We start from the raw sequence: 15360 nt of genomic DNA, 5'->3' as shown, positions 1-15360 counted from the left end.
AAGAAATCATTACTGGTGGTGTCTCTGAAATCTCATTTCCAAACGATAAACTTGAAATAGGAGTTTAGCATGCCTGCTGTGTGTATTAAGAAGCAAGGAACAGATAGTGGTACACTAAATATCTATTCTGTGATGGATGTATTTGGAGTTGAAAGAGATGGGGGGGCACACTCCATGTGCAATGAGGAGATTATCTCGGTGGGCAGGGAGGAATCCGAAGCGCCTGTGATATGATCTAGGTAATATCACACACAGACAAGCAGCTGCAGTGCTCGGCTCGAAATGATCACACCAGGCTGAGGCAGCACTAATGTGGGTGGCAGAGATTAAAAATTTCAGACTCCCCTATGTCATCCTCTCCTGTCCTCTTCAGTGGTTCATAAACCACATGAGATTTTTTGTTAAGACAGATATATAATATAGTACAGACATTGCCTGTGTCTTTAGACACATATTCTTAAAACTGTCCAGGAAATCAGTCTCCTGTCTCTCGATTCTCTCAAAAATCCTATACAACTTACAGTATACAATGGTTTTATTGTATATTTCCCAACTGTTGGCACCTAAATGAATACTGAGGGCTCAGTGCTTGCCTGTTGACTTAGGTTTAACTAAACACAATACCATTATACTTTAAAGACCTTTCTCAATGGTTAGGGAAGACTAGTTCTAGAGGTGTGAAGGGAAAAGCATAATTTGCTCAACCAACAAGTTTACTTGTCCATGGTGATGTCACTCCCTGAGGAGCCAGTTTGCTCTACTGGGAAAGGAGGTGAGATCTCTTGAGTGAATGGAAGAACTTCAGCCATCATTTCATAAAGAAACAATCTTGTAAGGTTTTAACAAAGAGAAAACACTTGGGCAGATTAGGGTGGGATAGTGATTTCATAACACCAGGGTAGATACTCAGCTCCAGCCAGAGATTCCTCATAATGTACAGTATATTCTCTTTCGGAGTGTAAACAGTTCAAGACCCATCATAAAAAAATGGTTAATGTATGTACTGTAGGTTCTACACCCTAATTCTACCACTTAAGGGGGATCCTACACATCCAACAGAAAACTGCAAGGGATGCAGTTTGCAGCTTAGCAAATATCTTTTGAACATATGCTGGAGAGTATTGTATTGAGAACAATCTTCCAGCATTGTTTCTTCATTCTTAATGGGCAAAGTTCAAAAGGTTGGTTTTCTTTTGGAAGCTGAGGTCACCTACAGTATAAGTATGCCATCTTGATATGAGATATTGGCTAGGGCAGGTATTTCCAGGAATATTTGGGTTGAATGGTTTCACACTTGAAAATATCGACCAGTGATACCAGCCTGCCCTCAGAAGGTCAATCTGATTCATTTAACCAGAAAATGACCTCAACTTCAAGTCAACCTGGCAACAAAAATTGTCGAGTTGCTGGTTTAAGACACATACCTCAGGAGTCTACCCCAACAACTTGACAGTTGTAGTGTAGGACAGTGTAGGACAAGGAGACCTCCAAAAGATTAATGATTTCATTATACCCCCATTGAGAGACACTGCAAAAGAGCTAGATTAAGACATCAGAAGGCGAGGGGATTCGACTAAGGTGGTCTCTTCACAAATGCGGAACAGGAAGAAAAGTTTTACTTTAATACTGTTTAAAACTTGTAAATGGAAAGAAAGCTTACCCTTGAAACATATCCCTGAAGGTTTATTAAGGGACAGGGTACAAAGTATAGGTGGTATACACCCTGTAATTGTGCAAGGTGTTCACTACAGCAGAACCCAGTCCTGGATGACAGTGGCATATACAGATTCCCTAGGTCAGAGCGCAGAGCACACTGGGTAATTCAAGGTATCAGCCAGAGCAAACAGGAAGAATGGTTTCACTATCCATCACTCGGGAGGGTCTCAGATGCCCCATCCAAGGCTTTAACTCTGTCCTGGGGATTGAGTTGGGTTGGGCATATGTAACAGAGCAGCAGTCTCCCTGAGCTGTCCTTGTTGGTTTAAACCAACCTTGGTGAAAGATGGCATTCGGACAATTTAAGTACAAGGAGAAAATAAGTGCAGACATATAGTGCAACACGGGGATTTAGTGTAACTGGTTTATTCTATATTTCCTCAATAAATATAAAGAGGTTTACCTAACTATGTACAGTAGTTTATTAAATAAAATATGGTTATGTTATGATGGCATTTCCCTGTGGTTAGGGGGACAGGTTATTCTAGATCAGTTACAAATGAGAGGAGGCCATTCAGCCCATCTACTGTAGCTTCTGTGGTTTTGGGATTCAAACACATGGCTGGGTAGCTTGTTTCACACTCCCACAACCCTTTGGGGTCCTGGTTTTAAAAGCACTTCAACATAGTTTCCACTTATACTCTCTGGTTCATATTTCACTGTTCATTCTAAAGAAATATGCTGGGTTAACTTTGTGAAGTAATTGTATCAGGTCTGATCATAGTCTGCTCTGTTCAAGACTAAAGAGATTCTGTCCCTTCAGCCGGTCAGCTCTGGCATGAATCTGGTTGCTCCAGAGTAAGAATACCTGTTCTATAACGTGGTGACCAGACCTGTACACAGTATTCTAAATGAGAGGGTAAGGTGTGTAAGCCCTCCCCCACAGAGCTAGTGGCTAAGGGGTCCTGCACAGCCATGTACAGTACTTCTCATACATGAAGATCATAATTAAAACTGAAGATTCACAAACTCTTTGATTTTCTCATGTTCTGTTCAACGGGATTGACGGCAAATGATCTTTTCAAAAAGGAGTGAAGACAACAAGTGAAAAGGTGCTCTATTGCCAGCCAGATTCTGTAATGGCACTTTTAATCCATTATACAGTCTTCATTAAAGATTTCCACATCTATCAGTGCAATCTATTCATTAGACACCTCTGTAAGTATCAGTATAATCCAATCATTAAAGACTACAACTTTCAGTGTAATCAATTTCTTAATAACGTCTACAACTATCAGTGCAATCCATCCTTTAAAGACTTCCACAACTAACAACTATCGGTGCAATCCATTAATTAAAGACTTCCACAACTATCGGTGCAATCCCTTCATTAGAAGTTCTTAACTGATGTTTAGAGGAATAATGATAAACAAGCCAGTTTTACCCAGCTGGCCTGAATCATAATAATTTCTGATGTTAGCTTTATTCAGTATATCACACAAACACCCCATCTCCACTTTTGCAGAAACCCCTTGGTTAAGTTCTCTCTGAATGGGGGTCTGAGTCCCCTCATCCTATGGCAGGGGGCTGCCCTAAACAAGTAGGTTAAACCAAAACCTATTGGACAGTATGTAAATACTCAATAAACATACATAAATGTATTCTTTGATGTCTTTATTCATTGTGAATGATATTTCACAACTATCGGTGTAATCTTGAAATGACTTATATTTCACTATTTCCAGTGAAATCTGTTGATTAATCTGTTCATGGCTATTGGTGAAATCTACTGTACCCACTGTATGAATGACTTCCCTATCTATTAGTAGAATCCATTAAATCATGATTGTCTGAATAGCCTCTTATTGCTTTAACTTCATTAAAGTTAGTTTAGAGTGACAATTTTGCTCTTTCAAGCAAGTCCACAAGAAACTCTGACAATTAATTGATTAATCACATTTCACAACATTGGATTTAATCTAAGGCTTTCCACAATGGGTGCATCCATTCATAACTACAGCAGCTTCCCACAATTACTGGTGCAATCGATTCCTTAATGATATCCTACAACTACCAGTTCAGTCTGTTTTAATAAATATAATATACAGTAACTTCCTGAAGTATTGTTATTGGTCCAATCTATTAATGACTTTCCACTTGACATACACGGTCAGAAAGTTACTACTCCTTACTACGGCCATGGAAACACCCCCCAACAAAAAATAATTTGTTAGATAGCGCAGAAGAGCTTTGATCTTTCGCAGTGGATCCTCACAAGAGAAGGCTGAAAACACTCTACTAAAAATATACGCAAAAGCCATTAACAACCTTTTTCCTTTAGAAAGAGAAAAATACATTTTTCATACAGCATTCTGAAAAATATATTTCCTCCTTAAGAAAGTGAACATGCTTTCCTAATTTCGCTTACTGCTTTTCCCACTTTGTCAGGTATAGCACACGGATCTGGGTTCCTGATCGGAAGAGCAGGGAAACCACTCCAGGATCCGAATTCGACTCTGGAGGTGTACAGCCTGGCCGCTCCATAGTCTCCCCTTAATTCGGCTGGAGAGCTGGGGATGAACTGGGTCTTTTTCTACGAGTGAATTTGTAGTCCTTGCAGATGAAAAGTACCATTTAAATGCAAGGGTTATTATAATAAAAATTGATTCTTACTATTTTTGCTCAGAGAGGCACTATCTGGACTAAAGGGTCCAATCTATGAGATAATCAGTTTAAAGTGACATTTCTATAAATCAGTCCAGGGCTGAACAAATTCACACTATGCAAGTAATATTATGTTTAACTGTATCGTTTAATTTAAAAAATAAAATCCAGCACAACAATACACAAGCCAGAATAACACAATTCTACTACAAACAGCTTATTTCATATTTTAAAATACATATTTATAGGAAAGCTGCTCCCCCAAATTTAATTTTTCACACATTTTTTAAAGAATTTTAAGCATGTCAGTTATCAGATTTTAAATACAGTACAATACATTATAAATACAACAGCAATAATAACAATAATACATTTAATGGTAGGTAGGTTACATTGTTGTGATACATTAAAATAATAATGTGATACATGTTTGTGACTCAGACTCAGAAGAAAGAATAAAAGTAACAGAATGTAACTGGACACTTTTCGACGGTGAAACCACATACTAGAATTTTTTTTTCTTTTTTTGTTTCTGATTTAGTTGGTGGACTGGTGAAGCTAACTGTGAGGCCAATTAATTTTTTTTTCAATTTTTTTTATTTTAAGCTGCTTGGAATTCTGCAGAGCTGTGACACATTTATTGACAATCAGAATTCCTGTAATTCTTGCTGAATCAGCCCATTTAGAAGAGATTCCAAAAAATGTTCCTCTGTATATTACTGTTTTTCAGCCTACTTCAAGCTACAATAGATATTTATACAGGAAACCATTGGAAATCTGCAGTTCATGGAAGATTTATAAGGGACATAGTAGTAGCAAAGCTGGTCAGGATATATTCCTCAAAACCTGCAGTCATAAAACCCAGCCAATGGGTGGCACTGTGTTTTAAAGTAAAACTAAAACACAGGACTAGCATTAGGTGACTTTCTCTGGTTAGAAATGTAATACTAGTAACTAAGTTCACTGCATTAGCTTCACTCTTATAATATATTCCTTTTTTGTACTTCTGTATCTATAATATAGATAGACTATATATACATTTTTGAACATTTAATCAGTATTACTAGAATCTGTGCATACACTAAATAATGACATGTTCCTTGATATTTTTTAAGCAGCAGAAATTTGTGAGGTGTTATTTGAAGCATTTAACCCCCCATTTTAAATTGATTTGGTTTCTCTTAAAAATACTTTGGAAATATGATTGTGCCTTAAAAGGAGGTTCAAGAAACACACAGCGAAATTGGCAGAGGGGCAGAAGCCTATCAGTGTCACCCCTTCCCCTTCTCTCACAGGCTAGGAAGCATTACTGGAATAGTGCATTAAAATCTGCAAAGGTCTGCTGAGGGTGTTGACATGTGTGAGTCTGAGCTAATTTTCATTAAACAGTCTATTCATTAAAATAAAATGCAAAACGAGCCCTCAAAATCCCCTGGAGCCATTTTTCATTTTTTTTTGTCACTAAGATCCAGACTCCAAAAACACACATTAATGATTGTTTAGTTTTACTCACCACACTTCCTGTACCCCCGGTATAAATATCAGTTTCTCACAGGAGCATCTGTGTCAGATCTTTTAATGCCTGATAGTAAGTACTGTGGTGTTTGAGTCTGCTCTGTTTAGTGGTTGGTATTTATCCTTGCTATTTTAACAAGTTATAAGGAAAGGCAGTGCTCTTCTCTCCCACGAAAGACCAGCATCTCCTTCAGTGATAATGGAAAACAGCATGTCCTTATTCATCCTGTAGATGTTAACGGTGCAAAATAAAACGTAATATATTAAATTTACATATTTTCTTCCTTGATCTCTTATGAAATGAGAAAATGACCTATGGTTAAATCACACATCCAAATAAATGAAGCGCAGTTAGAGCTCATGTGTCCCAGACACGCAGATCTGCACTGAATATTAATTTTGTCAACAAAGTGTCTGAGGGCAACTTTATATTAACACATTGTTATTCCTGCTTTAGGCTGGCTTAACGTAACAAGTGGAAACTAGGCCAGCAGTATCTAAGAGTGCCCGGAGCTCTGTTGCGGGTAACGATACAGACATTCTCAGTGTTGAGGTTTATCATGAGCAGTAGTTCTTTCCAAGCCCAAAGACAGACACTGTCAGACTAATCAGAGCATGGGTCCAGTTAGCGATACGTACTCAGAGCACAGTCTGAGCAACGCTTCCTCACACACACATCCTCTGAACAGAGCTTGAAGATGTGTTTCCCCAGAACTGTCAGCTGATTTGCTAATGATGGCAAAATGACATCTTGTTTACACTGGGGGATGGGGGAATTAGGAAGCGAGGTTACCTTGCTGAGCAAAGTGCAAAACAGTTAAAAAGTCCACAGAGGAAAAAGCCCATTAACTGTTTCTAGCTAGTTGTTTATAAATAATGGAAGTTGAAGCTTTTCACACACACAATAGAAACTAAGGCAGGTTTCCCGGACTTAAAACTGGTGCAGGGTCATTACCTCAGGTGCAGGTGTTTTCTGCAAGGCAGGAGGCTCAGAATCCAGGATTGACGCAGGATCGTCGAGTTTAATTGCATAAGTGATTTAATTGTTTGTGCAACATTAAAACTGAGATTTCTGAGCTACCTTTCCTCTGTTGCACCGTTTGAGACAACTGTCAGGAAGTACTCACTTTCCATTAAGTGAGGCAGGTAGAGGAATGAAGAAACAGGAAGAGAGAGGAACGCAGAGCTCAGCTGAAGCAAGCGTTGCCCCTCCAGGAGCTGGGTTTGAGAGCCCCTGGGTGCGAGCTGTCTTTCTGGTAATGCCAGTGAGCATGTCTGTATAACCTTTCAGTGCATCTCAGTGAGACAACTTATTTTAACAAGAATAAATCAAGAGTGGAAATTTCTTCCAATAAATAAATAACTGTCCCTCTGACAGACATAAGTGTAAAATTAACAGCAATGGTGTTCGCTCTACAAAAGGATTTAGCCTGGCTTCACCCTGACAGTCTCTGCCATTCGAACAGCTGATAATGCCAGAGGTGCCTCACCCTTGTGACCATTGACCTTTGACCTTTGGCGAAAGATGCAGAGGAAACACTGAGAGCGACTGGGGCAGAAGGAGAAAGACAGAGTGGGGGGTAGTGAGAAGAAAAGAGGGAAAGAATATGGAGGGGGTTGCAGGGACTTACAAATGGAGCAAATGAGGAGGGGAGATAATACGAGAGTGTTATGATTGGGGGAAGGAGTTACAGTGTAAGACTGGGCTCAGCTTGAAACAGTTAGCATATTATATAAATTCCTATTAAAACTGCAATAACAAATGTCCTGTGTCTCCTTTAAGACTGACTTCAACTCTCTTCCCCCTAAATACACAGACAACAAAAACAGCATGACGATTGACTTGTTAATTGCTCTAACAAGTTCACTGCTCAGCAACAACTGATTGCAATTGAACAAGCAGTTATTTTGGAAGGGGACAAATATACTCAATTGTTTCAAAATTACCATTTTCAAAAGTGATTCTTCATGGAAATGCTAATTGAAACTTACAATATTGTTTTTCAGCTCTTTTCAAACTTCATATGGAATTATCTCCCTAAACAGCAGGGAAAGCTGCTCAAAATTTTAAAAGCTAACTATAGTGAGAGGAAAGATGAAATGGTAGCTAGTTCACCAGATATTCCTGATTTAATTAAGGAGCTGTCATGGCTAAGTGATGTTCATCACACCTTCAGGACAGAGGTACAGTATTGTAGTTTAATGCTGTCAGTTGCTGGAGCTGGGTGACTGTAACAACAGAGGAAGACCCTGGAATGAGAAATAATCATTCTGTCACTCACTGCCCAGTTAAGTTCTTAAATGGCACCAGACAGGGAGAGTTCTACACTGCATAACAGCATGTCGCTGCCTCACCTGCTCACCTGGACGTCTGTTGATCAGAATAAAGGGAGAGGGAGAAATGCCATGGCGTGGGTGAGCTCACAGATTGTCCTGCTCATTTCAGAAATTCTCATTTCAACATCACTGGCTGAAACCTACAGCAGATTTCACTGGATTTCACATCTTGTGTGGCTTGCAGAAAATATTTAGATATAGCACCCTATCTAATTATTGTAAACACTTATTTATAATTTATTATTAATTTATTAATTTAAATTAGTGTAAACACTAATTAGATAAGGTGCTATACTGTATATTAAATTGCAATGTAGAAACCTGTAATTTCAGGGAAATAAAATTCAGCCATGCTAATGTGAATGTATGCCTTAAAAGATTAATGTCCAGTCCTTTTCTGTTAGCACAATTATTTTTAAAAATATTTTGCCTTTACACAATAAACCATACAGAAGGCTTTACAATGAAAATGTATTTCTACTTTCTCAACAAAGTCCTTTAAAGTTACCCACTGGGTGGGTAAAAGAAACATCTAACAGCAGGTCACCTGAGCTACACAGGCAATCGAAACATTTTCGTCTGAATCACAATGTGAGTCTACATGAACATTCAAAACTACATAGCTGTCAGAAATTCATTCAATAGAGTCTTTTCACAGCCACTTGTTCTCATCAATGAGTGTTCAGTGGACTTAGAAGAGGATCACCGACACATCAGTATACTGTCACAACACATTTACAGTACACAATTCGCAGACTAGCGAATTAGCTTCTTTTAGATACAGGGTTGCAACATCTCTGCAACTGTAAGGAGGTTGCTTGAACATGTAGGTAGTAATATTGAAGAAAATTTGCGTCACATATAATACAACATTGTTAAATGTAACTTTTTATACATTTTACATAAAGTCTTAAAGCAATTAAACCTTTTTGAAAAAAAAATACTTTCCAGAATATGATACTAATTAGTAGATACTGCACTTCCATGGCCCAGGGACTTATCATGAGTCTAATCGATATATATATATTATTTATTCATTTATTTAGACCCACCCAATCTGGAAAAGCCAGTGTATGTTTTTTCACTCCTCAGCTTGAGATAATGTCATGGCTACTGTACCTTCCAGACAGTCATCTTTCAACATGTCACAGGCAACAGGCCTTGCACCACCTGGAAGAGAGGCACACCCCTCACTGCCAGCACTACATCTCTGAGAGCCAAAAAGCTAATTCCACCCTCGAACCCGTGACCGTCGGTCAGGAGACCCATATGGACAATAGCCACTCAATACTTACAGACAGGTCTCTGGTCACCTGAAGTCCCATTCAAAGTCAGTTATGATGGAACAAAATTCTACTTTGACTTTCAATAGCTTGAATCAATTTAATGTTCAACTTTCCTCATTTTGTATTCAGCTCGTACCTGTGGTTTTTGGGATTATTTTAACATTTTAAGTGCTGCAATACACACAGAACAAACAGAAAATACAGCCCTGATGTATTTGGGTACATACCCTATTCCCAAGAAAATAATTAGTTATATTATCCAGTTGTCCCATTTTCTCACCCTGGAATATACAGTAACTAATAGCCTTCTGGGTGTGATTGCACCCGTTTCAGGCTCTGCATTACCTAATAAGATCAAATTGCCATGCACTGCTCTCTTTTGTGCTTGTTACAGTATCTCTAATGTCAAGGCTGCTCATGCTCGTGTGGCAGGGCCTTGCATTATGGTGGACTTTATCAAGCCAGGGCTTTGGCCATGTCATGTTCTTAGTGAGGGGCAGCATGTTAACAGTATGGTGACAGCATAATGACAGTGAATGTACAGTATATCTCAGTGAGGGGGACTAGAAACATGTACAGTATGTAGCTGGAGCTTTTCTCTGTGCATTGTACTGATGTATGTGCTACATTAAGTAAGGCCTCTGCTGGTACCAGATGGAGAGATTCCTGATGTTTCCTTAAATTAAAGTCAATGCCAAGTGACAGCTGCCACATACTCCTGAGATGGCCGGTTCACTTGTCAGCTTTCTCCTTGCCTTTACGCTGCACTGAATTGAATTGAGAGAGCATCATGTGCTTTATGCGAAGTGCAATGTCTAACCTTCCTGCTAATTGAGAGATTGGCCCATTTATAGAACTGGGAGTGGCTGTGCCTGAAGCTGGATGCTATACCAGCTTCCCTGGCTGTCAACCCTGGCTTCCCTTCCCTTGGCTGCCAACCAAGAAAGGCTGTTATGATTCTGGGCTACAGCACCTAAATTAAACCACTGTGGATCCAAACAGGGCTCAATTTAACTGATTTTAATCCAGACTAAGGGAAGAATTGTTTAGCTTCCCTCATGCTAAAGATGGTTTATCACTGAGGTCCAAAGGACATTCAGCAAAATAAGCTTCTGAACAAGCAGAAATAACTAAACCAGCCAGTCTTCAGTCATGGTAGCATGCCCCTCTCAATTTAAAGGGATGTGGCTATTTAGATCCTTGCATAAATTATTATACAAGAACCAATCAAATCAAAGATTGTACAAGAACCTGTTGCTGGCACTATACAGGCAGCTAGAGCTGTGTAAAAAGAGCATGCTTTTCACATTTGCTGACACACTTCAAGTTATTAAATATAAAAATTAAATTCTCCATTAAAAGAAATGCAGAGTGGGTGCTCAGCTGCTGTCACTTAGCCCAGGAGTTTTGTGAGAGGGGGAGGTGTGCACTGACACCTGGAGTGGCCCTCCCAGTGGATCCACAGTAATAGAGGCTGCCCCCACACTGCTATTGCCTGTTCGGACTCGAGAGGAGCGCCCGCTGGCTCTGAGGGCAGGCGGGAAGTTGGGGCTGGTCTCTGAAGTGATGACGATGCTAGGTATCCGCCCAGAAATTCCCTTTAGTCCGGCACCATCTGAGACCTCACCTGCCTTTATAGGACAAGAGCAGGAAAAGGAATGGCCATGAAAAAGACAATAGTTAGGGGTTCACAAAACACAATGAATTGTACATCCAGCCTTTTGAAATACACCAAGCATTGTACTTTAAAAACTGGAGCATAAACTGCTCCAGTGAAGAACAGTGTTCATATTTAGATATTCTGTGGGCTTATGTGGCCTCTGGTTTCCTCCCACCTCTCAGAGGCATGCACAATAGATTGGACTAGTTTTTCTCAATCAATTGACACTTCCCCTCCACAACAATTAACACAAATTGAATAATTGTAAGTGACAATTCCACACTCATTACTCCTCAAGTCATTACAAAATATTTTCATCCACCCATTTTATAACCACTTTATCAATACAGGGTTGCAGGGGACCAGAGCCTGTCCCCAGCAAGCAACAGGTGCAAGGAGGGGTACACCCTGGACCCTGCAGAGCAGACAGACACAGACACACTTTTCACAGAAGCCAATTAAACTACCACTATGACTTTAAACTGGGGGGGTGCAAACTCACTTGAACACAGGGAGAACATACAAACTCCACACAGATAGCATCCCAGGAATTGAACCCAGGGCCCCAGCACTGTGAGGCAGCAATGCTAACAATGCACCACCATGGCACCCCAAATTGCTTCTGTTTCATATGGTTTTCATATTTTGTCTGTCCTGGAATAAATCTCCATTTTTCCCTCCTATTAACTTATGGGTTAACTTAAAGGTCTTATTGGCACAAAATAAGAAAATAATCTTCTGTTACTTGATGTCCCAGTCAGCTTTCATATCATGAGGCACATTATTTCATGCTGGATGGTTTAGAAATACACACATCTGGAGAGAAGCACCACGTCTGGTTTGCACTGGATGTGTGTGAGATGCTACTCAGTGGTCAGTGACCAATAGAGAATTAACTGTAGTAGGGACATGTCTGCATATTGAAGAATCATGGAAGTCAAGACTGGGAGCTATAAGGATGTTAAACATCATACTTGTGATTATTGTGCATTACTTTTATCTCTGTTATGGTAAAAAGAATATTTACCTGGATATCTTGTTTAACGGCTGGTGAAAATTAACACAAAACTATAAAAATCTACTAAATTGGAAGACTGTAGGCCTGAAATGTAAATAGAATGAGCTCTGGGATTAGTGGTTAGCATCGCCTCAGCTAGAGAGACAATGGGAGGAGCTCATGCAAAGATTAAAGACATGTCGGGCAAATAAGACCCAATGGCAGCAATCAAGAGCTCTGTGTGTTTAAGAGGCCTCTGGTTACCAGTATCCCCAAACACAGCAATAAGCAGGCAGAACTCACAGTGGGGGGAGAGCTGCGCTCGGACAGGTTCACTTCAGCCATTGAGATGTCGTCAGCATCCACAGATGTCTATTAGAGAGCAGGAAAAAATGAGAACTTCTATTGAGCATCAGATGTGCACAGAAGATTGAACATACAACTGAAATATAATTTCCCTGCCTTAGTGAAAAGAGCAGCCCCAGATATTGTGCAATTTTCCCATAGTCCACAGCATTCCTCATCTGTGGTATATACTATACAGTATATTGGCCTGGACCACGAGTGTCTCTGTCAGGCTATGCATAATGTGCAAAGTGACCGAGACACTGCTGACTTTTGCCTCTGATGCAGTGACACAAACTGTACATGTGATCTCACAGGGCTGAGTTCTGCACTGGCCTTGTGATCACATGGCAACACAAACAAAAAAAAAACAAGGACGCTGTTTTTCTTGTTGCCACAAAGAAAAACAGAAACCAAAATCTTTCACAGTTGTAGCTTTGTAAGCTGCAGTATAGCATCAATAAAGACCTCAGAGGAATAATTATTGACAAGATCTCAGAAGGTCTGTGGTGACAGTCTGTCATCATTGGAAAGGAGTAGCGACAGGAGCTGAATTTGGTGAGTCGCTTGTTTTCAGCTTCATTCCTCCAAGTTGCTGATCATGTGACCTGACAAGACTGCACTCTTTGGGCTCAGCTAAGGTGCCATCTTGACAGGATCTCAAGACCCAGTGAAATAGGAGCAGTGAGGCTGGCCGGGTGGGTAAAGTGTCTGAAGAGGATTATCTTCAAGATCATACTAGATTAGACCAAGGAATTAAAGCCCACAATAATTGCACAATAGTGGAGTTTTACAGTATTTATCCTCTCTATTGGCCTCTCTTGACCCGACCTAAATAGAAAACCTGGAACTTCTGGTTGCTGTAATTAATTATTCAGAGTGCTGCTATCCAGTCCTCTACACTGCTAAGGCTCATAATGCAAACCCTTACAATAAAAACAATATAAGACTTCAAAGTACTTAGAATCTTTTTGTTCATACTTGTCCCTCCACTGGGTTAATACAGCAGAACCTCTGATTTGAATCCTACATCTTGTGTCGATTTCTCTTCCATTCCACTGCCTCTACAGTCCGTTTCTGGTCTGGCCAGTTCCCACAGAATCTGCTTCAGTTCTTCTGTCAGGTATCATAGTCATCTTGACACTTGATGACTATGGTTCTCTGTTGTTGATGCTCAAGTTAAATTCTTGCCCATTAGTCTCAATCTGAATGGGAAACTCTAGTTATCTGGGACTATATTCCTGGCAGGATAAAACATGGATGAAATAGGCTATTTAGTCTTTATTTCTTCTTGCTGGTAAAGCATCCCAAATGCATCTTTGAGCATTGCTGTGACCTGTTTTGGAGAGACTGTGTCTTCTTCATTAATACCTTTATGGGCCTCCAGGTGCTTCAACCAGCTCAGGGGCTCACTGGGAGTACAGGTCCAGCTCAGTGATTCTGTGTCATGCCACTCGTTGAGGCAAGCTTCTTGTTGGTCAAAGAAGTATTTCAGCCCTAGCTGGTTCTTCTATTTTTATACTGAAATGCATTCTACATTGTACCACCCTGTGAATGTTTCCTGTGCTAACGAGGCTGAGGACATCGTGATCCATTTTCACAATTTTGTGACTCATGACCTCCTTTCTCTTGCAGGGGTCTCTCTATTTTTTACATGATATTTCACAAAGTGAGCATTGGTAACACAACCACTCCTCAATATGATGACATGCTTCTCACTCCTTGCCAAACTCTTCCTCAGACTCTTGACATTTCTCATCACTGGAGAGAGGTGCAGGGGACAGCGTGGGGGTGTTCTGTGTCCTTTTCAAGGGGATTGTTGGCCATTAATCAGCACTCCGAACAGACAGCTTGATGAGCTTCATCTTTTCATTATCCTCAGTCTAGCTGACTAAGGCTTTACCATTGTGGCCATTTGTACAGCTGGGTATTTTCACCGAATCAATCTGAGCTCCTGGCTGAACAGAACAAGAGCTATGCTCCATCAAGATTTAAACCCACTGCCTTCCAATTACAAGTCCAGAGCCCTGCCCACTCTGCGCTGCTGTTCAGACATCTCTTTCACTGAGTTTTCACATCTTGGATGAGCCTGCTGGAGCCCCCTGCTGCACTGGGGCAGAAAAATATATACTTGTTGAAACACCATAGGGCAGGACTCTCTGTAAGTGATCCTCAAATCTCATGTCACCCTGCAGGCAACACAGGGATTTGTGGCTAATTTTTTCTTTGGAAATGTACTAGAGGACATCTAGCTTCTAAATCTATTCATATATAAACAAGCAGGTTGCATACCCGAAGATGTCTCATTTAAAAGTAAATATATACACAGTATTTATAATAATTATACACCCAGGCATTTTCATACGAAAACTGTCAGCTGCACATTATGTCCAGTATTTATAAGGTGTTAATGTTAAAATTGTATGTTATCTTTCAGAATAACAAAATAAATCAAGTTACAGAGGACAGGAGGCCATATAGACCATCTAGACCATTGGTAGTTAGTAGTTGACTGATCCCAGTATCTCAGGGTGTCCATTTGTTCCACACTCCCAAAAACCCTTTGTGAAAAGAAGTGCCTCCTATTGTCGGTTTTAAACACACTTTCCCATAGTTTCTACTTGTGTCATTGTTTAACTTATAAGATTCTTTGTCAGAGCCTTAGAGGATTATTAATACTATTAATTAATTATTAATAATATTAATCATGTGGACTCTCATATGTTCTTTTAGCTGCATTTACCAACCAGGGTAGCATTCCATAAAAGGTGGCAAGTTCTATTAAAGCATATTAAAATATTTCTAAGTGCGATGGTAAAATGCCAGTAAACAGAACAGATTATAAAATATTGTCTCCTCCTGTAAGCACAGCTCTGGAATGACAATTCAGTCTACAGGTA

The 15360-nt window shown here is 40.0% G+C and overlaps 1 protein-coding gene across 2 annotated transcripts in view; it reads right to left on the bottom strand.

The window, feature by feature from the left end:
* Positions 1-8463: 8463 nt before the first annotated feature.
* The window catches only part of opn4a (opsin 4a (melanopsin)), a 55141-nt gene continuing 48244 nt past the window's right edge, over positions 8464-15360 (bottom strand). For both annotated transcript variants that reach the window (XM_006630896.3, XM_015347905.2), the window contains exons 10-11: positions 12419-12487; positions 8464-11089 (exon numbers count right to left, since the gene is read on the bottom strand). In XM_006630896.3, coding sequence (XP_006630959.3) covers positions 10838-11089; positions 12419-12487 — 321 coding nt within the window. In that variant the 3' untranslated portion in view covers positions 8464-10837. The remainder of the gene's footprint in view (positions 11090-12418; positions 12488-15360) is intronic.

This window comes from Lepisosteus oculatus, chromosome 4 (assembly GCF_040954835.1).
Source record: "Lepisosteus oculatus isolate fLepOcu1 chromosome 4, fLepOcu1.hap2, whole genome shotgun sequence".
In the NCBI taxonomy this organism is placed as follows: domain Eukaryota; kingdom Metazoa; phylum Chordata; class Actinopteri; order Semionotiformes; family Lepisosteidae; genus Lepisosteus; species Lepisosteus oculatus.
This window is presented reverse-complemented; position numbering and strand designations above follow the sequence as displayed.